The following is a 24,342-nucleotide window of genomic DNA, read 5'->3' as shown; positions in this document are numbered from 1 at the left end:
GAATTGATACTGATAGTGAAGCCTCGACTCAAATAAGATGTGAAGACGGATTGAGATTTGGGATTCAAAATTAGATATATAGTGGTGTAGAATTGTTGGTATATATAATTGATATTGGTGATTATATTATGCTTGGACCCAAATTAAGATAATGGTGTAGACGTATTGTTACAGTATGTAATTGAAACTGGTGATTATGCTTGGACTCAAATTAGAGAGAGATCGGGCCTCCAAATTTATGAATTATCCAGACGAGGTTATTATGATTTGTTAAGGATTTTTTTTTATACAAGGTGGAGATCCAACAGGCACAGGAAGAGGTGGTGCCTCTTATATGGTAAATATTTTGAAGATGAAATAAACAGAGAATTAAAATATACAGGAGCAGGAATGTTATCAATGGCCAACAGTGGACCAAGTGGTAGTCAATTTTTATCACATTAGGACCAACTCAATGGTTAGATAATAAACATTCTATATTTGGACGTGTATATATATAGTGGTATGAGTGTTGTACATCGTAATGGGATGGTGGAAACAGATCAGAATGATAAGCCTGTTGACGATATTAAATTTATAACACCATCTTGATTGTGAATCAGAATCAAACAGACACAATTGACAATTTTAACATTAGGAATTTACTGAGACCGCATAAAACTGGATATACCTGACCGCGCTGGTCAAGATACCAAGGTCTACTGTTGTGCACTTATGGTCAGAATTGCTTGGTTTGAATGAGCAGATACTTAAGAATATTGGGTAAAGAGATTAGGAATGGGAATTGTTCATATTCGTTTCATTTAGTATAAATATATACTTTCTTATATGGGGCTAAGCCAAATTTTAAGGGATTGGACAGAGGTGTATTAATTTGTTTATGCTTATTGACATCAGTTCACTGATAGCATCAATTTGCACCATCCCAGTTTTCAATCAGGCGTCTGTGGATCCTGCTTCTCCACTAAAACTAAGTGTTTGATGATGTCAGTAATTGCAATGGGCTTTATGACAGTGATAAAGCATATTTTGCGATTTTTGAAGTCATCAATCATTAGTGCAAATTTCATTTTCATTTCCAGACTATTTGTAATGAAGTTATGTAATAAATTATCTTTTTTATAAAAAAAAAAATTTATAAGATGGTGCTGATAGTGATTCTTGGACTCACAATCAGATAGTAGTGTATACCCGTTGGAACAGTATAATAATTAATACTTTTAGAGATACTTGGACTCAAGATTAGAAGGTGGTGTAGACGTATTGGTGCAGTATTTAATTGTTACTGATAGTGATGTTGTTACTTCAATTAAATTGTTGTGATTAGACTTAAATTATGACTTACTGGGTACTATAAGTCGATTTTGAAAGACCTATACTTGTTATTTCTAAAAATTGTTACAAGATTTGAACTTAAACCAAAACTCTGATACATACATCTATTGTCAACAACAATAACGTTCGCCCTTTGTTTCACAAATCTCCTTTGTATATTCATTTCAATAATATTTTTTCTCAGTTAAATATAGATTTAAATAATGACAAGAGACACATGCCGTGTCATATAGCTTAATCTCAACAGATACAATACGGGGTCATTTTTAACAAGTTATCTTGTGTTTTTTATTGTGTAGATAGTTGCACGGAAATAAATATTTGACACAATAAAATTTTATCTTTTAAAAAATAAAAAATAAAAATTTCTTTTTTATCCAAATAATACGTTCACATCGTGTGGCGGATTATAGTTTGTGAAATGCTCATTTTTATTGGAAAGCCAGAAAACAGTATCTCATGATAAATAATTCTCTCTGGGACACATCCATTTTCTCCTAGACATCCTTTCGTCGAACTTAGGATGGTATATCTTGAAAAGTATTTACCACAAAATAAGAGTAAATTATGAAATTAATTAAGTTTACGTACTAGTTTTCTACCTATGAATGAGCTTACGAAGACGGACAAACGGGACAATGCCATGCACGGTGCAATGGATAATTTGTCCAACTGTCGAGGGATTTCTAACGTTCACAGCTTGTAGCACACGGGTTTATTGTCCCATCTGAACGACTAGAAGCCTTTTCCACGCCAGCCCCTTCGGCCTTCATAATTGACAAAGTATAGGAGTTGATATTATTAAATTGATTATTTTCAGGATATCTGCAGCAAGCCAACATGAATTGGGTACGAAGTACTTTGAAGTATTTAGGGTTGTTCTCTTCTTCGGATGAGCAACCTTTAAAAGACGATTTCCATCGTCGTAGTGAGGAAGATATAACGAAAAAATCAGATTCCATAACAACTATCAAATCCTTTACTGAGAAATATCCCATAAACTCTGGGAAAGGTAAAACTGAAACAGTACACACAGAATGTACTCAACCAAAAGACTATGCAACCACAGAGGCTTCCGAATCACCTGATCATTGTGAACCTGTGACTAAAGACAATACTGTGATAAAAAGTGATATGGACAACATTAATCTATTAGATGACACATCAGATGAGTTGATGAATCTCTCTGTTGACCCGCAAGAAACTTCAATTTCTGAACTTGTCAACTCGGACAAAAAGAAGAAAAAGGGCATGAAAAAGGTAAAGTATAAGTGTGAGCATTATTAATATGGAAAGTAGGTTATATCAAATCCCCAACAAAATGTTGATCCACTCACCTATAAAAATTGATAAATAATATTTCTTTGAAATGAAATGAACCAGGGGGATCCCTTTTGCTGACTCTAGAATCATCTACAAAGGTGGAGAATATTATTATAAAAATCCTTTCAAGCAAAACAATTCCATTAATCAAAATCTCGTCCAAAGTATACCAAAATCGAGAGTAAAAGTAGTATATTAGTGGACTCGAGAAGAACCATCAGATAATCGAAAAGAGTAAGTATGGTCTGCTGGAGGAAAAGTGGCCACGGCTATAGCACCATGCCCCCCATACTCAATACACCACTTTTTATATCCAACGGACTCAGGACAAGAGCTACAGTTTAAACATCTTGGTAGATTATTTTTATCGACGGTTAAGAAAACAAAATTCTTATGTTGTTTCAGGTGAAAAAGAGAGTAACGTGGGCTGTGAGAAGAAGTTGGAAGTGGTTAAAACGTGGCTGGTCTGGTTATGCTCCTGGTGTAGCTTCAGGAATGATGTATTGCACTAATGCTCCATCTACACTCTTTAATCTTCACACTAAGTGAATCCTGGGTACATTGTGGACATTGAGAAAATGGATGGTTGAAGAAACAAAAGATTTTGTGCCGATAGGTCAAAAGTAGTCAACAGTCGTCTAGTTTTGTTCAACTAGTCGAAAACCCTTTTGCAAATATTTGTATAATAAAACATGGTGGTCACTACTTAAAACCTTTTCTTAGCTTAGCTTTCTTGAAAGTTAAGTTTAAGGGTTCTAAAGAGAAGGTGTCCTTTACTGATTTTGAATAAGTCATTAGACTAATTACACTATTAGTGTCATTTTACATCATGAATTAAATGAATATCTTTGAAAGTTATAGTTAAAAGGTATATTGAAAAGTTAGCTGATTCAAGGATGTTCTGCATAATGTATGTAGCCTAATATACATAAAATTATATATTTAATAACTGAATAGCACATTTATTTAGCAGTTGAAAAAAAACAGTCACATTTTTTCAACTAGTCGAAATTGCAATTTTTCAACAAGTTGCAAATTTCAGTCATAATCTACTGGAGTCGGTCGCAATTTCATTTGTGGGTGACTTCGGGGTCTATGTGTCAAGTTGTGTTGAAGTCTGCGAACTATATAAAATCTTGGCTCTGGTATCCATGTTGATGAAAATCTACCCGATTAACGTTATGTTTGAAGATGTTAAAATAGATTTAACAAACACATTTTATAATCAAAAACATATTTAAACGTCAACATGTTTTTAATTTGCTAAACAGCTCAGTCTGTTATCACAAATATGTCTGTCAGAATTTTCATATTGATATTTATTACTAGTCACCGAATAAACTGAAATGTAATCTATATATAGCATTTGTAATATATTATAATATTAATATTTCATATACTTCATTGTATTGTTGAAGAGAATTCTATAGCAGCAGAAAATTGTATCTGTTGATATGGGAAGGAACTAACTGTAGACATTACTAGTATCATCCAATCATTACTCCAAAACTGACTAACATACTATTTTGGCCGGTGATATTTATGATAGTGAGAAGCTCAGGTCAATTTAGTCCCAACAAATCAGGCTCTAGGGCCAGACATTAGATACCATGTATGGGAGTACTATGATTTATTTTCGTGATCGCTAGTTTTACAGACTTTCATCATAACCAGAGTCAAATTTGGCTAGAAATAAACTGCCGACACCCATCCGTATATCACGTCCGAGGAATAAGTAGAGCCAGATTTGTTGGCCTATAGAAAATTATACATGGAATTTGAGTATACACGAGCAGAAAATTGGAATAGTACAGATAGATTCTATGCTATAAGATTACAAAAGATAGAAATCCTACTTATGTCCTTAAGATGTACATGATCAAAGTTCCGTTTCAACATTTATTTCCATAGAATACATACACATCAATCATAACATGATTTAACACTTGTAATATACATATATAATAATCATACATAATGTCATATGTACACTCAGATAGCATCATCTATAGGCTATATATTATATAGTCAAACATCAGTAGAAATCCATATAAACACAACAAGCAAGACCATCTATTGGTCGAAACAGCAGATTTTCCAGAAGAAATCAGCTACAAGTATCACTTTCAGAGAAGACAACCTTGAAAAATCCTACTTGATTTTCAATTAAATTTTCAGAATTAATTTGTTTGCAATTTAATGGCATATAAAAGTACATACAACAAAAATTGATCATGGTTTCCTTCAAAAAAATCTGATCAAAATCATCTTTCCTTATTTACAATTATTGTATTATGTCTTATTTTTACTCAACCAATGAGATTATTAAGTAAAGTTCTATCCACTGTTAAAGCAAAAAAAAGTCTCTTGTCAAAGTCGTAAATTTTCATTATTATTATAAAGGCAGGATGATGAATGGCAGTTAATGAAAACATTCTGGCAGTGGTGTCAAGATCATTATATATCTGTTTCATCGGAAACTTCTGGTACTAAATATTCTCGATTCTCATACGCCCAGAAATCATTAAAATCTATCAATATACTAACAACTGTATCACCTTTACCACTGAAAAACAGAAAAATATTCAGTAATTACAGTATTGCAGGTTGATCTTACAATTCAAGTGTTCAACATAAACATTTTAAAGTAAGTATCCAATATAAAATGGTTTGTCATACAATTAAAAGTAAGTATCCAATGTAATGGTTTGTTGTACAATTTTAAGTAAGCATTCAATGTATAATGATTTGTCATACAATTATTAGTAAGTATCCAATGTAATGGTTTGTCGTACAATTTTAAAGTAAGTATCAAATATATAACAATTTGTCATACATTTATAAATAAATATCAAACATACTGGTTTTTCATACAATTTTAAGTAAGCATCCAATATATAGTGGTTTGTTGACAATTGACAAGTGAGTATACAAGTGGTTTTTCATACAATTCATGTTGCATCCAATATATAATTGGATGACATACAATTTCAAAATAAGAATTCAATACATTGGTCTGTCATAATTTTTGAATAAGTATTCAGTACATGTATAATGGTTTTTCATACAATTTCAAGTAAGAAACCAAAATAATGGTTTGTCATACATTGTGTAGTAAGATTAACTTAATGTTTTGTCATACATTAGGTAAGTATCCATAATAATGTTTGTAGGGAAGGCCAACATTCATTAATTACGATTTGGAATTAATAAATAAAAGAATATATTTACCAGTTAATTAAATCTTCCAGAGTTATTTTATAAGGATCAGCTGGTCTAACCATGTCAAATATTTCATCTTTTATATCATGAAATATAACTGGTTCTTGACCATGTAATTTCATTTGTTCTTGAATTGCCTGGAATTAAAGACATACATTAAAGTTAGGCTATATTTTACATTCGCAACAACTCGTTTCTAGAGACACTTGAAATTAACTTTTAACGTCCGTCCGTCAACATTTGCTTGTAAATACTCTTAAAACTAGATTTTTTGATGGAATCGAATGAAGTTAGAAGCAGAGTTATTGCCCTTGCCCCAAAATCTACTACTCTTTTAGTTTTCAACCGCTTTTGATGAAACTTAAAATGGATGTTTCGTTTTTACCATCCGCATGCCGTGAAAGGCGTATATGGCTATGGTCCACTATCATTATAACCATTTTCAAAAACGTTTTTGATTAATTGAAGATATATTTGAAAAGCGCATTGAAACACAAAGATTGCAAGAAAAATCAAATCAATAACTTACCCTAAAGAAGAAATTAAATGAAAAGACATTGAGACTAGATTTATAATTAATGTCTAATATTCTAAATAAATAACGTAATGATTGGGGTTCTCGTTTATTTTCCATTGTTAATACAAAGTCCAGGTATGCCTTGTAATCCTGCAATATAAGAGGTATTCAATTTTTGTAACCATTGATTAAATTTGAAGCTATACAACCTTCCATACACATTTGCAAGCAGTTTAAACTAAATAAGGACGTAGGTAATATAAATGCTTGGTGGGTTAGATATTGATATATTTAGAAATGAAATGAATAGAGTATTACGTCCTACTTGTTGATATATTTAGAGGTTATCTTCAACTCATTTCATTTTATTCACTGATTTTGTTTATATAGTTTGACAAAAGAGATACATACCATTTCTCCTTCATATGTTAAACATTCCTGGAACACTCTATCTAAAAATACATCAGTTAAAGTTCCAGTACCATATCTACAACAAATATTATAGAATTAATTAGCTTACATGTGTTAAATAATTTACTTGAAACTAGTGGTTAAGCAGTTATTCTGATATTATTTAAAATAAAAGATAAAGAGAAAAGAAAAAACTTATGAACCAGTAAGTCATTGGCTAAACCTGGATTATTCAACATCTACAGCTGTGTCAATAGGAAAATTTAAATAGGCCTGTTTGTTCTGAATAGAAATCAAGCATTCCTACCTCGCTAACTCTGATTTACTGAGCATACCATTTCTATCTTTATCTAAATTTAAATATTGACCATAAACTCTTAAAGCTGATGGTGCTGAAAACCAGTTGGATTCTTGGATTTCTTTTGATAATTCTTCATCTCTTAACTACAAACATAAAACAAGCTACAGATTCTATACACACCTTAAATCGGTTTCCCAATAGATCAATTAATTAACTGAAGGCTTTTTAGCGCATTTTTTCAATTTTGCAATTTTATTTAATTCATAATATATTTCTCTATCATGGTTCGCAGGACAATGAAGGTTAACTTTTAAAGTTGCATATATACACCACATGACAAAAAAGTACAATAGAAAACTCAAAAACTTTGATCAAATCTACTTTTCAATGTTTTTCTATCAACAGATGTCTGAAGGATATTCTAAAGTATGTTATAACATACCTCTAAGAGATCATCTAGGAAACTACATGTCAAGATATCTACTATTTTGATTTTACCAGTTTTAACAGGATCAAGAAAGAAAAAAAACTTTCTGACAGCTGTACACACATAAAATGAATAGAATGATTTCTCCAAACCATTTAACTGAAATATATAACGTAACATTTCTGGGTATTGGGTAAAAATGGAAATTATAATATAATCAGATAATAGTTCAATTTCAAGATTCAGTAGAAAGAGTTCAATGTACGAAAATTTGATAATTCCAATGGTAGTGTTAACAAAGTTAATAAACTTACTTGTGGTAAAGTTGGTATCAATTCTAATATATAAGTTTCTAAATCCTGCAAATCAAATATAATACCAGTTAAAAGTTATGAATAATAATTTGTATAATAAATCTGTTAACAATGCAATAAGTTTTAGACTTTTATCAACAATATTGTACTAATAATCATGTCTGCATTACATCATTAGGGAGAAAGGAACTTTCTGATCCAATACCAGACCTTTACTGGATTTTGAAGTTTGCTACACTTGATAAAAGGTATGATCATAAAATCCACTTACACATTCCTTCAGATAGCCCTGACCAGCTACATCATATAGAGCTAGACCTATCCTAGTCTGATATAACCACATCTTCTTCATAACATAGTTAAAAAATTGCATGATTGATATTCTACCATAGGGATCTGTTTGTACTAACTGAGCAAATACGGAGGGTTTGAAAAATGATCTGAAATCAAAGATAAAAAATAAAGTGAATTTCACAAATTAGACAATCGAAATATTCAACAAATATAAAATTGAGACATTAAGTTAGAAAAACAAATATGATGAACTGAATGCTTAAATCATTCTTGGCTACTAAGGTAAAATGTACCTTGGATTTGGGAGGTGGGGGCTTGGGGGGGAGGGGGTTTGTCTAGTGAGAGCAGCATATTCAGTGCCATGTAGAACTTCCAAATCACCTGCAATTACTCAATACTCACCAACAGTGTTTTTGATTTTTAAGGGTCTTACTACAAACTACAATTGAGTTTTATTTGGTAAAGCGACAAAATGCAAAAAAAAAAAAATATATATATATAACAATGAAATATCTAATATATGCTTTTTAATACAATATTCAGTGATGATGTTTTAGCCTAACCACCCTCAAAATATATCACTTACTTGCACTTGGTCCCAGCCTTTTCTGCTACTAATAGAAAGTCATCATAACTAATCATCTGTTCTCCTTCTAATATAGGTGGTGTATGGTGCTTGTCTAACAAAAACCATAATTTCTAAAAAAAAAAAATGTAATTAACATTCTATTCTTGATAGGCTTGGTTCAGTATTCAAACACATCATCTCTTTAACACGTCAAAAATTACCACATTTCTACCCTACTGAAGCAGATAAACCTTGAATTATGGACCAAAGTATTAAATATTCCAAGGTGTAAAATCTGAGGAGCCTCAATAACGTCATTCTAATCAAGTATGAACACATGCAATCAGCAACAATTCTGCTTAACATAAACGAATCGTACACACGAGCTCAAATCTATTTACCTGTAATTCATCATTATCTAATATCTCCCGACTTCTACGCTGTAAAAATGCAGATCTAGAATCTTCTCGTAATTTTAGTAATACGGGCTCATCATTAGTAGGTAACTGAAATCAGAAGAAGACATAAAACTATTGCAACCAATCAAAAATACATTGATTATCATTTTAGAGTCAGTATAGTTCTTTTCTGGTAGACTACTGATGCTCAGTCCTACAAACATTGCCAAATGAACATAGCACATTAAAGATATTGTTTTTGAATTCTAGGCAGCACACATACAAAGAGTGTATCTATTTTACTAGTAGGCCTAGTATTCAATCGTCAACGATCATACCTGTGTATAAACTTTAGGGACATTTTGATAATCATCTGTTAAGCCTTTTCCTTGTCGATATAATTTATTGAATATAACGTCTTCTTCATCATTTGAGCTCATCTTCTTTCCTATACCAAAAAAACAATGTCACAATAAGCTAATCTCAATACAGATATTCTTCACATGAAGGCTGCCTGCAATTGAACAAACATAGACAATTTGTCTGATGACTACTAGTAAGATAATCAGATAGACATCAATTCTGAACATACTTAATTTTCGGTTGTTGCTCTCATTGGTCGGCTGTAATAAGATACTGACAGTGAGTGAGTGGTGAGATACAGACGCAGAGATCGTAAAGCCTTTGAAAATCGGCCTTTACCTGCGTTTTGAGTGATATATCGCTTGAGGCATGACTTAACATCCATTTCCTCTACTCTCACTTCAAGAGTTCGTGTCATTTATTATGTTTTCTGCAAGATCTCACTTAATGTTTAAATTCATTTCACATTGTTTATGATTTGTCCTCCATCTTTGAATCTTTTCAGCCCGCTTTCATTTGATTGGCCAATGTGATTAAAGGGAAATAACTCATCTGTAGTTGTGTTAAATTTTACTGAGGAGAATTTTAACAAGTCGAAGCATGATATAATTTCGATGCGATTTTATCTCACCCATTGGCTTGTATAAACTTGCACTAGTACTCTGCACTTCTTGACTCGATTTGATATACCTCTCGAAATCTTGGTTAGCTTATAGCCTACCTTAGACTATGCATCATGTAGGCCCTAAATGTCCATTATTTCCCTGACGATGCATAATGCTGATGACCAACCTACTCGCCTAATTTAGGCCTATGCCTATAATGTAATATCGGACGTGTAGCGATGCCTATAATGCAATATCAGACGTATAGCGAGTTATAGCAACCGGGTAGCCAGAGAGGGGACGGGCTCATAGTCTAGCTGCCCCATTGCCCCTCCAGATATATTAGGGGAGACCGGCAAGTTATAACAAGCCTCATTGTTCCACTATTCATAAATGATGAGCGGGGGATTTGAAATGAGCAGGTGGTGTGGGTTAAATTCTAAGAGTCCTCGTGGGGTAGGTTATAACTGTGTTAAGGTGTGCCTTGACGTATAATTATATCGCAAAACGGGTGGAAAGTGGATTAATGTGTTCAGTTCAAGAACCTGTTAAACGAAGTTTAATTCATCTTATGGTTTGAATGTAGCCTAATCCTTTCAACCAGGAAAGGATACAAGTTTTAATTGTTCTGAAATGAGATTTGTACTTATTTAAGGTTTTAACCAGTTTCTTGTAGCTCACCAAATGACACCATTTCACCATTTGAGGTTATTGTCAAGTTACATTTTATCCCGTGGTCTGTTACAATTTAAGTTTTAACAAACAAAATTGAACTTTCTTCCTTAATTATCTTGAAAAGAGATTGTATTTTAGAAAAAAGATTTTGCCCAAATGATAGAGTCGTTGAAGCTGTTACAAAAACACAAATCACTTTTAAAAAATTGATGTTTTTGTAAGATAACAGAAAGTATGAACATTGCTACAACTAGCCCCGGTCTCCCCTACTTGCCCCTCCGAACAAGTCTGACTACTAGGACTGCTACGGGAGTTGAGAACTGGCAAGTGAGAATTAAACCCCAACAATTAATTGACCTCTCTCAAACGTTCTTCAGTTCAATAGTGATTGATGAATTTGTTATGTGTTCATCTGGTATTCTTTTTGCAAGGGAATTTTAGCGCCTCAGAATCTTCATTATGGAGGAGGTCCCTCAGACGGCTCTTTCGGAATTTCAGGTGGTCACGACTGCTCATCTCTATTAATGAAAATAATTGTTATTTCAATGCGTAGTTACAATAAAAGTAATAATCCGGCACATGCTGGTCTTGGAAAATCTTCGTAAAAAATTTCGGAGATTTTCGATTTTGCACCGCCCTTTAATATGGCTTTGACATTTCATTGAAACAATATGGTCATCTCTCATTATTTATTTGACGAAAAGTTTAAAACGATGATAATTATAAGAATTATTGCGTTAAATTTGTCTCGGAAAAACCAAAAGCATGGATTAAAAAGAGATCACATTGATGACGGAATGTTAAAAAGTTGTCTCCAGAATGTTTCATCTGAATTTGCCATGGTATTTTTGATCAATGCAGTGACATGAGGGGAAGGTTCCACAGCAAGGCTGTAACCATGGACGCCACAACTGTTTAGAAACATCTAGCTGATAATCCACTGGTAGAATTGAGGCTTGGTGATCTTTCATAGCTTTTAACATTGTTTTCACGATGGATTGGTGTTTTGTGATATCAATTGGATTTTTCTCTGACGGATCTGACGTCATATCGTGTAGAAGTGGAGGGTCGTTGACTATTGCGCCCTTACAGGAACATACAAATAAACACACTTGTTTCCCAGGAATGTAATCTGGTGACTTCAAGACTAACTTCCAAGTTGAAGTACCTGGAAATATATATTATCCTAAATAATATTCATCTTAATTTATTTTCCTAGACGACTTTATTCTTGGGAAATCTTCAGAAGCAGATTTCCATCAATGAGACACATTGTCATGACCAATAATGTTCCTCTGAAATAACAAAAGTCGTCAAACTCTGTGAAGTCCACTAAAATCTCAATGATCTCATATCTGATGACCTAATTTCACAAAATCACAATTTAATATCACAAAGTGGATAAGCTACATAGGCTACCATCTGCTCGGTATAGATTGACTTACCGTCTCGAGGTCGATATCTTATAGCATGGATTTCATCACCACAATAATGGAACATAAAATCGTGAGGAGAAACCTTCTCATTGCCTGATAACAATGGCATTATATTACGTCCGTCAATTTGAATGCTATTGCCTAGTTTAGCTCCCATTAGTTTAGAAATTGTTGGGAAGATATCCATCATGCTTGTTTGTTCATCTATAACACTTCCGGGTCGTATGGAAGGTGGGTATCTCGCTACCGAAGGCATTCTTATTCCACCATCTACTGCACCATGTGCTTTTCCTCCTGTAAAATAAAACATCCAGGACTCTTTTTAAAGGTTACAAAAAAGAGACGAGGTGCTCTAGTAATTATTAAGTGCTCTCATCCTGCTGATGCATCTAAATTCTTTCAAAGTTATGGTATATAATTATATTACATTAGAAAATATTGGTCAAACCTTTATAGATGCCATTATAACCGCCATGTACATCGCCATCGGCACTTCTTTCTTCAAGATGACCGCCATTATCAGATGTAAAATAAACCAATGTGTTGTCAACCATGTTCAATCGGTCTAAAGCATTTAAAATCTCCCCTACTCCCCAATCCATTTCTTCTAAAGCATCACCATATCGGCCATGTTTGTTTCGACCCTTGAATTTGTCAGCAGTATCAAGAAAAGTATGCATGTGAGTCCACGACATCAAAAGAAGAAATGGATCTTGATCTTTTGATCTATCTTCAAGATACTCAACACCTTCAGCTGCAAGTCGTCTTGTCAAGGTAGGTAACTCTATTGGTTGTTCAACTAAGTCAGTGTTTCTGTATAATAAACTATTGAAATCTTTGTATCTAATAATACACACGTAATGGACACTAAAAACTAGGAGTGATCCAAAAGCCACAAGGAAGACGAATAGGAAGAGTCTGATCATTTTCATCCTGTAGAAACTTCCTGTAGTGATGATCAACAAAATAACCATGGTGGCAAGCTGGTAGTGCCACAGAGGGAAAATAGACAAGAGAAGGCTCTCTCTGGGATCATCACCAAAATCTTTCATATTAGTCAGTGGGTATCCATAGAAATAGTCAAAACCCTGGTTGTTTGGATGGTGATCAAAGTCATTTAAACTGTTCTTGCTCCAGCCGAGGTGCCACTTTCCTGAAAGGATTAAAGCCGGAAAGGGAAAACTTAGAATTCTCTTATAGACAATTTTCATAGTATATTTACGTTATTTCAGGAGTCAAGTACAAAATTAATCATTAATTGTTTTTACCACCGTTCAACCGTTCAATGTAACACATTTTTATGTTCCAGTGTGCTTATGAGAGACAAATATGTACTAGTAGCTCTACAAGGATGAGTGTGATATTTGCATAGTTATATTTATAAGAACTTTATGGGTATTTGACATGTAAGAGTGCCTCTGAAATTCGTGAAGTAGAGGGTGGCCATTTTAAAGATTAATACCTACCTATTAGAGCTGTCTTGTAACCAGCTGTCTTCGCCACCTCTGCATACGTTGTTTCATTGTTAGGTAATCCACCCGGGGCAGCGACAAATAGACTGACTCTATAAAAATTTCGGGATGCCATTCCTGTTAAAATTATATTTAAATTTTAAAAAGATCATTGTATACATATCATTTTCATTGTGTGTTGGTAGGTTTTGCGAAAGAGTATTTTCCATTCGGCAATACTCGGCATTTTCCGTACAGCTGGATATGCCGTAGTGTGCTAGAATAACTTTCCTGGAGGCCGTTTGAGTGTTTTTGTGAAAGAATGATCCCAAGTCAATGCTGTGGAAATACATGCCAGTATCACTACTACAGTTTAGCTTTAAACTTCTAAGCGAACGTTGGCAACAGCTAAGATTGCGTTTGGTCCCGACGAATGGACATGTCTACCGCTCGTTGCGTCCTTTCGGTCTTTCAAATGGACACAGATGGAACAGATTCAAAAGCCATTGAGTGTATTTTTCTACCAAAAAGGATACAGTCGTAAAAATCTCAAGGAATCCATTGCAACTTAAAAACAATTATGTTCTTTAAAAAAAACAAGCATACATGCTTTGCTATAAAAAATTACAATACCTGTTCTTATTGGATAACGTCCTGTTAGAAAGGCAGCACGACTTGGTGTACAGAGACTAGATGCTGATAAATGATGTGTAAGTTTGGCACCCTCCTTTGCAATCCTATCAATATTTGGTGTTTTAACAGTGGTGTTTCCAAAACATCCTATGTCCCCGATACCTAGATCGTCAGCTATCATCAATACAATGTTGGGTGGTTTGGCATGAGAAGGTGAAAATACTAACAATAGGACTGGAATTAAGAACACTGTTTGAAAAGTGAACATCTTGCTGGATCTTTATAACCTATTTCTGAAATAAAATATAATGATAGCTTATGTTTAATACATACAATTTTCTTTGTGCAGTTTCCTTGAAACTTATTGATGCCTCTTGTCTGAAACTCGAGCTAGAATTGGCCGGAGTTGTACAAATGATTGCAGATTAAACTGGACAGGATGTTCATACGGCGAGCACAACAGAAGCATCGACTTCATAACCTTTCAAAAGTACTATTGGCATTTTTATTGTGTACCTTGGGGTTGTTATCAATTAAGTTAATTAAACATATCCTACCCCTAATCAAGAAGACAAAATATACATTTATGATGATCTACACATATTTACCAGTATAATGCTCAGTCCAACAAAGTTTCAAGACTGGATAGATGTTTTTTTCTCCTTTACACATGAATACAATTTTCAGCTATTCACAAACAATGGGTATAAAACTGTAAATAATAAGGGGTGAAAAGTTCAAGGCTCCACCCTCACATGTAACTGCCTTAGAAGGTCCGCTTATTCAAGTACTATAGTTTTTTAGTCACATGTATATAGTACATTTAAGTGCAATGCAATGCAATGTATGCTCACTATTCGGAACACCCGAAGCCACTCTGAGATTGACTTTGTTTGTCACGGTCAGTGAACTTTGTTCAGCAAACGACAAGTAGTAAGTCAGTTAGACGGGGTCAAGATACAAAATTATTTATCATTAACGCGAATATGACGTTATATATGAAGAGATACATAACATTAGAAATACATCGTATCTCATTTCGAGTAGAATATCCAGCCTGTGAAACAACCAAGCATATCACTTAATATGATATAACGTCAGCAGTATTTCATTATAATACGATAACTGATGTGATAGAGATTTCATGAACATATAATGTATGAATTGTTGTCAATACAAGCTGATAAAGTATTCTACAAGCGTACTATAAGTGAAACGACGTGTACATAACACACACTTAGTTGAAATATCATTATTAGTACTTTACTGAAATGTAGATTAAATAGTAGGCCTACTGTACATTGAAACTTTCGGTTACAAAACTTAATTATCACACATGAAGTTGCAGTTCATCTCTAAAGTGATTACATTTACCTTAACGAACTTGAACAGTCATCAAACTACATAGCCGTTATGCAATATCAGTTTCAAAACAAAGCTGTGGTGTTTTGTTATATACTCCTACTCTTACATCCTTCGTCTCCAACACTGCTACAAACCCCGGTTTGATTATTTCGGAAAATTTTTAGAAAAAATGAATTGATTTTGTGCATTTCGACACATATTTTTGAGAAAAAAGGTAGATTTGTTGGAAATAAAGTGAGGATACAATTGGAGGTGCAAAACACTTTTCTTGGGGGGCAAATGGTGAGGTCAAACTTCTTCACATATGGTACGATTCCTTAAGGACGCTTTACGGAAAAATCCTCAAGGACAATATGAAGCCTGGTTTGCCCTTTAACATAAAACTATTATATTTGTAGATAAGGAAAATAATATTGGCTAAAACGTGGCGATACCGTGGTTAAAGCGTGTGTAGCTAGCAGTTCCGTATTTAAGTGGTAATCTTTTGGGCCATACCCTCCCCCTTTTTTTCACTTCCAAAATCGCGTTAGATGATGTACTCTCCGGCTTTCCAAATTAGACAATATTCCAGGGATAAGCCACCCTAACCATCATAAAATTGATCAAAGTGGTTTACTACATGATTATTAAGCTCCGGTCATAGAGTTATTATGGCCCATTTATCTATAGCTCCGTCTTGGACCTCATCCAGATCGCATCACGACCTTACGGACTAAGCCCCGGCTTTTCACCAAATTTACCATATTATTTAAGTCGGGGCGGATATATTTTGAATATCAATTTATTTTTCTCGGGTCATCAAACTTCTTACCAATGGGACTTGGTAGTCTACCAGGAAACTCATCTATAACTCTGCGGCGTAAAAATATGCTCAACACTAATATTATCGTAATGCGTATATTATTATTGTTATTTATTGACCATCCCTTCACATTATGCCAATCGGCTAGCTAATTGGTCGCCGGCAAGTTTAATTTCGTTGATTTTTATAATATTTGCCTGATATAAAATAGACCACCTGATAAATATTTTTTCAGGTGAAAGTCGTTCGATTAGAATTAATGATGCTTGAAATTAATCTCTCTATAATGGCATATCTGTGTATGGGATTATGATTACTTTGGGATAGTGCTAGCATGGGTCGGAAGTATATATTACTAGCTTTATTTTTGTGTGTATTCCTTTTATTTGATATTTTGTTTTTCTGTGGCACATTTACCTACTATCAGCATGACTCGGGAATTACTACTACAACTCCTGTGTATTATGAAGTATCTAATCCGGACATTGTCTTCTATAAAGGCAGCGATATCTATGGTGAAAAACACATCATTTTAGTAGGAGCGTTAAATGCGAAACTTGAAAAGATGTTTCGGCAACACTTGAAATTTTGGAAAAGATCTGAGTCAATGATTTTGTCCAGTATTAGAGGTGGATATGGAAGCCAGGAACAAAGGATAAATATTAATATTACGTTATGTATAGATTGTACAACTATGCTATCGGACTTTAAAGAAATGCTGATTTATCCAGAGTATGTTAGACAAACTGCCAATAAGCTGAGTTATTTTTGTCATTTCTTGGACAGTAGTCAACATGCCTGCAAAGTCTTTGTGCATCAGTATACAGAAGAAATTTTAACCAAAATATCAGATATAACTGATCCAATATTATTCTGTATATACATTGGGTTTTGTAATTTTCCACCGCCTCCATAGTCTAATGTTAACTTTGAAACACTGACTGTGGAATCGAAATACCTCGATATTTTCTTGTTTATTATCCAGCAACCCAAGTCTTAGTCGGTTTTTGTAATTCATAATTTTACAACTGACATTAAAAATTTTATAGTCGTAGTTTATTGATTTTTAAGTACAGAAAAATGAGTGTTTTCCCTAAGGTACCGTTTGCCCCAATTACCCCCTATTTGAAAAAGTTTATTTTCATAAAGGGAGGTAAATTTGTCTTGGTAACAAGTAGACCAATTTGTCCAGCAATGAAAATAAAGCAGTCGTTAAGTCTGGGTAATCAAGAATTTCAATATGGCTGAAAATTTTCACAAAAATAATCAAAAAGACTCAAGTGACAAGGTATACTGGATTTAGGGACAGTATTCACGCAAGTTGCACTCGTATGCTTCCCATGTTAGTTTTCAGCAGTTCTACTTACGTAGATAAATGTTAGCAAGCAGTATAGTAATCCGAAACATCTGCCTCTATTCCAGCCTCATAGCTATTTTCAATATTTTGACAGTAGTGTCGGCACTACTCTCTGACAACAATGTTTTATTAATGATGGTATTACTAACTACAAAGATGTCCATCTTTCTGATTACCGGTATGTCATATGGTCAGGTTTTAGCTGATCTGATTTAAATAAATAGGTATAAAACCCCAGCACCTTCGGAGATGTGGAAAATCTCCACAAAACAGGGCCTAGTTTTTCTGTCTTTACACTAGCCAACAACTATTAAAATATCTATCGAAAGCTTGAGTAGAAATGTTTCGGTCTAGCAGTAATTAGACTTTGTTTAATGGCTTCATAATAAGTTTTAACTGTCCAAGGCAATATCAGAATACATATGTCCCGGCAAGTTGAAAGGTTTTTTGAATTTTTTCAATTAAAGGCTTCACAGACAAAAAATCAATGATGCAAGCTCACCGATGTTACAGGAGCACCATTGCGTTGCAAAAAATATACCAACATTTCAATAATTCTTGTTTCACTTTTGGAAACAAAAATGTCTGTGTTTTAGCACTTTACAAAAATTTTGAATGTTTACTTCTTGAGGAATTCCCTTTATGTGATGTAATTTCCTATCAGGCTACTATTACTTTTTGGACTGTGTCATTTGGCAATAGGGGCGTTGTGTTGAAATATGGCTATGAACTGTCCAGTTTCAATAAACTCATGCAATCCAACCACCCCTATTGTCAAAGTAAGCTAGTTCAAAAAGGAGCACAACTCTTGTCAGATATAAATCTTACTGTCATGGAGTCCGTCTTCTCAGTTTGTAAAGTGTTTTTGTCTCTAAAGGTAAAATTTGTGATGTGTAAATATAAGTGTACTTTTAGCAACACATGGTATTCCTGTAGCTTCGGTAAGCTTACATCATTCAGCCATTAATGGAAAAAAATTCAAAAAACTTTTCAACATACATAGACAATGAATAATAATAATGCTGAAACCTAACTTGAATCAAATTAAATATAAGAATTTGATACACAGTAAGACCTACTGTAATGCCTTGTTGAAATTTACCACGAAAAGATAATTCTTACACCTAGTCCAGATTAACATGTACAAACATAACAGAAATGAAAAGTAAATGACACAGTTGACCCAAGTTATTGAATAAACTGAAATGAAAAAATGCCTTAAGGTATAAGTAAGAAATGATCAGACTAGCTTGAATTATAATGTATGAATAGATCAACTTGGTATAAAGAGAAAGCTGTGACCTAGTAAACAGATATAAACATTGATCATTGACTGGTATTCAAAAGGATAGAAATTTAGTGACATAGGTTTGTTTTGCCTGTAGTTGAATGCAAATACTAAATGAATTCTTTGGAACTATATGGATCAACCAATTTATAGTGATTTAAATCACAGTTTTATTATTTGACTAAAGGGAACATATTTTAAACAGTATTTTTTGTCAATAGAGTAGAGCGTCTGAAGAAGAGAAAACATCACTAATGGATGCACAGAAACATACTGGTAATAATGTCCACTCAGGTGTACCAACAACGCCTGGGAATAATGAAGGTAAGTAGAAAAACATCTCCTTAGCTATACACATGGAATTGATGGTCAAATATATTTGATATGCAATTCCGAGGATGTGATTCCAAATGTAGATAAAATGATTTTGCATTTCTGTCTAATTTCTATTCTACAATGGAAATGAATCAAAACCTTATATCTAAAAGGTAATACAGGTAGCTTAAACAGAGTTTTGTAAGGTTCTGAGTGAGACAAACATCTAAAATATTGTATCCCTGTAAATAATGCCATCAAGAATACCATTTACTGTTTTATTAGCTCAAGGATCAACATTTTCTTTGGAATCAACAGATTCCTATATGAAAGGTATTCATATTGTGATATTTATCTAATATTAATGAGAATTCTGAAACTATAACAGTTAATTGGCTAATCCTAATCACATTTGAAAATTTGTGTGTGTTTGAAATACTATCTCTCTTTCTTTAACAAGCTACTAAACAAAAAGGCAAAAAAGGTAAAACATTTTCAAGGTTTTATGGTTCCCTTCTTTTTTTAAAGTACACTTTCTAGCTATTAATGTTTTGTCAAATACTGGTTATAGCGGTTGGAATAAGTTTATTATCCTGATGGAATTGGTGCCTTCAACCTTGGTGCTAGTCTTAAACCCTTTACTATTATTGAAATATTTTTTTAAGCTGTGGAGCGTATGTCGTTGTCACCCATGTCTGTTGTTCATGATTCAGATCCAGGTTGTTATTCTACTGACAACAACAAGTAGTTCTCTCTTTCACTATCATAATATTAACAAAAGATTCAAAATATACATAAAATATTACAAATAAAATATTAATATATATCAATACTTCATGCTTTTTGTAATATAAATAATAAATTGTTTCATTATGTGTGAATAAAAAGAGAGAGGTTGATGTATAAAAATCATCCCAGATACATTACACATATTAATGTATTTTACTTCTATGAATATAGAAATTCTAGAAAAACTACGCAACTAGTGTGATTTTCACTCCTTTACAAATATGAAAGTAGTAATTAAAGCTGCGGACAGATTGAGTGAATTTCGGGCTAGTCAATCGCCTAGTGTGTCTTGTGCTATTACATTCACCCTGATCAATGGCCACTGCCATTGGCCAACATCAAGCGTATTCGATATTATTTTCCTAGCGAAGTCTATTGCGAACTTTCCTATAACTCAACCAATCACAGATGTCAGAAGCGTCACATGACAAAAAAAATGACAACATCCAGGGATGCAATGTGGAGTGTAGAAAAGAAAGAGGAGCAAGTTATGTAATGGGAGTCAAAACCCAACTTGCATGTTTTGATTTAATTCGCCAGCGAGTTATCAACGCAGGCATTCGCCGAGCCTAATGAAGTCTGTCCTTAGCTTTAGCAAATTTACTTGAGAAACTAGTAGAACTAATAGACAAGATGAAAATTATAAATGTACAAGGACAAATCTTGGTAAAATTGTTGAAAGGTAAATTATATATAAAATCAGTGACATAGAAATATAGTTATTATGAGTTTTTCCCTTGTTATCTTGCAATCACAGATAAACATTATTCTTGATGGATTAGGGCCTACCTTGAAGAAATTGTTTTTTATTATCCAAGATGAATGCTTTTGAAAATCTGGAAAATCTACAAATATTTAATATGAGTTAATCGGGCGATAAGGCACGATTTTTATACGCCCACATCTCTCTATGTGGACGTATATTGTCGGCACCTCTGTCCGTCGGTCGGTCCGTCCGTCCGTCCGTCAACATTTAACCTCTATACAGTAAGTGCTTCTCTAAAATTTAGAGTGTTTGAAGGAATTAAATGAAATGCATACATATTCATGAAACGAAGGTCGGTCCGTCCGTCCGTTACATTTGCTTGTAAACACTCTAAAAACTAAATTTTTTGATGGAATAACACGAAGATCAACTTCGAATTTGAGCTATTTTCGACCGTTAGAAGCAGATTTATTACCCTTCCCCAAAATCTTGAATATGCTATTACTCTCTTAGCTTTCAACCGATTTTGATGAAACTTAAAATGGATGTTATTGGACCTAAATCGAATGGTTTGAGAAAGTTTAATTTACTTCTGATTAAATTTAAGGCTTTTTCAAGATTTAGGTCTCTTACGTCAGTTTAAGGAGTTATCGCCCTTTAACCTCTATACAGTAAGTTTTTCTATCAACATCTATTGCTCGTAAACGCTCCGTCCGTCGGTCCGTCTGTCAACATTTGCTTATAAACGCTCTAAAAACTAGATTTTTTGATGGAATCAAATGTAATTCGGTATGTGTATACATATTCATTAAACGAAGATCAAGTTCGAATTTGAGCTATTTTCGACCGTTAGAAGCAGAGTTATTGCCCTTGCCCCAAAATCTTGAATATCCTATTACTCTCTTAGTTTTCAACCGATTTTGATGAAACGTAAAATGGATGTTATAGGACCTAAATCGAAAGGTTTGAGAAAGTTTAGTTTACTTCTGATTAAATTTAAGGCTTTTTCAAGATTTAGGCCTCTTACATCAGTTTTGATGAGTTACCGCCCTTTAACCTCTATACAGTAAGTGCCTCTATCAACATCAATTGCTCGTAAACACTCTAAAATCTAGAATGTTTGAAGGAATTAAATGAAATTCGGTATGTGCATACATATTCATGAAACGAAGGTCGGTCTGTCCGTCCGTCCGTTACATTTGCTTGTAAACGCTCTAAAACTGGAATGGATGGAATCAAATGAAATTCGGTATGTGAAGACATATTCATAAAACGAAGATCAAGTGCGAATTTGAGCTATTTTCGACCGTTAGAAGCAGAGTTATTGCCCTTGCCCCAAAATCTTGAATATTTACCATCTGCATGCCGTGGTGGGCGTATATGGCTGTGGTCCACACTAAAAGGTTATGTAACATTTTAAAATTTGTTGTGCTTTTTGCAAGCTGTTAGAAAACTTCTGTACAGATTTGAGTTAAATAAACACCTAAATATAGAGAATACCGATACATGTCTCCTAGGTTTTCTAAATAGATTTAAACTAAATATAACAAATCATTATAACACCAAAACGAGGTCAAACTGCTTAATTAACAATTAGTACTCTCAGTTTTTAATTAACCCTTTTAAAACAAATTCAGTTTGATCCATAGATAGCATACTTTAGAAATATTTTCAGGTATAATTTACTATGTTTTTGATAATGAAAATGTTTTACAAAAAATGCGGAATGCACCTTTAAATATTAAAACATTGGTCTTTATTGGGATTTGGACAATTTAAACCAGTGCTTCTTAACAGAGGAGGTATTTTTTCCTCTTTTGTACTCACTAAGAAATGTGGTATGTTGATGATAACTGAAGGATGTGATCTACGACTACTGTTGACTACAGGGAGATGATCTCATTGAGATTGAGAAGCACTTCTTTAAACTATATTATGATACCTTTAACAACTTAGTAAAGGACCCAGTAGTGAAATGTTTACAGTCAACAATAGACTCTTGGTTGATAAAGTCTGGTTAAAATAAAAATCTTGTACTATAAAAATAGCTATGAGTAATAACAATACACAGAAAGTAGACCAAAGACTTAAAATGCATACCATATATATATATATATATAAGTATTATTATAAGGGTGTAAAGTAAACCCTACTTTATCTTGTATAGCCTAAGAGTCGGATTAGACCAGTTAAATATCAATGTGTTTTATGAAAAAGTGGAAAGTTTGTAAATGAAAAGACCAATATGAGACGCAAGCATGGTAATAGATTTTTATAAGGGAATTTATATTCTATAGAGGCTGTCTTTTAGATTAGACATTTCTTTACTAAGCTAAATATATAATAAGGTATTATATGACTTTGCCCGTGAGCAATTATTTTGAACATGAAGGATGCAATGCTGTACATTTAAATGATGCAGAAAAACACTGTATTTTGTGGTATATGTAAAGCCATACGTAGTCTAATATCATAACCATTGTCGCTCTCAGTGAAGTAAGTATATAAAGATATGACTTGTGATATATGAAAATATTGTTATTCTACTAGTAATCCATAGTAAAGAATGGTATTGAAGAGGTTGCTTTTTTGGCAAGATGTCAAAACAGTCCAGTCATTCAAGTATAAGTAGATTTTTAATGAACATTAGACAGGATAAGAAACTTTAATCATTTCCTACTTCTATTTTTCACTACTGTTGATTTTGTCTACTGTTTGATTGCACTTTGATAACATATTTTTATCATCAGGCAAGGGATGCAGGAACAACCATTTCTAGCGTTCCGGCCAGTCTTTACATCTTTAATAATTCCTAATGTAGAGTTTTGTACTTTATTAACAGGTTGAATGCATGGCATTGCTTTTTTTTGATTGAGATGAAGTTAGAACAGTTAGACTGAACTGTTTCATGTACAAAATGTACTTAAATCATAAAAATAGTACACCTTTCTGCTAACAAATTGTGTGATTTTAATTTCCCTTCAGTTTTAAACATGAGCTTTGATTGATGATGATGCCTATCATTACTTCAAATTTAATAATCATCAACTGATATTGATTGACAGTTGATTGATATGAAATATAAGGAAATAATACTGATATTAGTAAACAAAGTTATAAAAAATTAGTGATATTTTGGCAGCAGTGTGTTAGTAATATGTTCTGGAGTATAATAGTTATCAAGGTGTGAGTGGTATTTGGCAAGCTTATATTGACTTCAGATGTATCAGTACTGTTTTAGTCTGAGACGTAGGTGAAAGGAGTGTTGGTTCCATGATATATATATACCTAAATATTTTGAAAATGTACTTGAAATTATAGTTGTTCCGTTGTTGCCTGCAGAAAACTTGGAATGTCAGAATATAAATATGTGCCGATAGTGTTATCCCCATTGTGTACAGTTTCTGTATCCTTGAACTTGTTATCTATAATTTGGATACTATTCAT

The 24,342-nt window shown here is 33.4% G+C and overlaps 3 protein-coding genes across 3 annotated transcripts; 1 reads left to right on the top strand and 2 right to left on the bottom strand.

The window, feature by feature from the left end:
- Positions 1-299: 299 nt before the first annotated feature.
- LOTGIDRAFT_230477 (hypothetical protein) lies at positions 300-3,207 on the top strand (the record flags this gene model as incomplete). The annotated part of the gene is made up of 3 exons (XM_009048259.1): positions 300-457; positions 2,156-2,595; positions 3,064-3,207. The coding sequence occupies exons 2-3, from the start codon at positions 2,176-2,178 to the stop codon at positions 3,205-3,207; spliced, it is 564 nt and encodes a 187-aa protein (XP_009046507.1). The 5' UTR covers positions 300-457; positions 2,156-2,175.
- Positions 3,208-5,115: 1,908 nt separating this feature from the next.
- On the bottom strand, positions 5,116-9,550 carry LOTGIDRAFT_110627 (hypothetical protein; the record flags this gene model as incomplete). The annotated part of the gene is made up of 11 exons (XM_009048258.1): positions 5,116-5,224; positions 5,890-6,017; positions 6,410-6,547; positions 6,809-6,884; positions 7,116-7,252; positions 7,552-7,695; positions 7,851-7,895; positions 8,122-8,290; positions 8,731-8,843; positions 9,114-9,218; positions 9,449-9,550. The coding sequence occupies 11 exons, from the start codon at positions 9,548-9,550 to the stop codon at positions 5,116-5,118; spliced, it is 1,266 nt and encodes a 421-aa protein (XP_009046506.1).
- A 1,396-nt stretch (positions 9,551-10,946) lies between these two features.
- LOTGIDRAFT_185807 (hypothetical protein) lies at positions 10,947-17,878 on the bottom strand. The gene is made up of 7 exons (XM_009048257.1): positions 17,808-17,878; positions 14,882-14,985; positions 14,274-14,566; positions 13,656-13,778; positions 12,638-13,342; positions 12,199-12,483; positions 10,947-11,921 (listed from the first exon to the last, which is right to left on the bottom strand). The coding sequence occupies exons 3-7, from the start codon at positions 14,539-14,541 to the stop codon at positions 11,578-11,580; spliced, it is 1,725 nt and encodes a 574-aa protein (XP_009046505.1). The 5' UTR covers positions 14,542-14,566; positions 14,882-14,985; positions 17,808-17,878; the 3' UTR covers positions 10,947-11,577.
- Positions 17,879-24,342: the final 6,464 nt, after the last annotated feature.

Source organism: Lottia gigantea (assembly GCF_000327385.1).
Source record: "Lottia gigantea unplaced genomic scaffold LOTGIsca_12, whole genome shotgun sequence".
Taxonomy (NCBI): Eukaryota; Metazoa; Mollusca; class Gastropoda; family Lottiidae; genus Lottia; species Lottia gigantea.
This window is presented reverse-complemented; position numbering and strand designations above follow the sequence as displayed.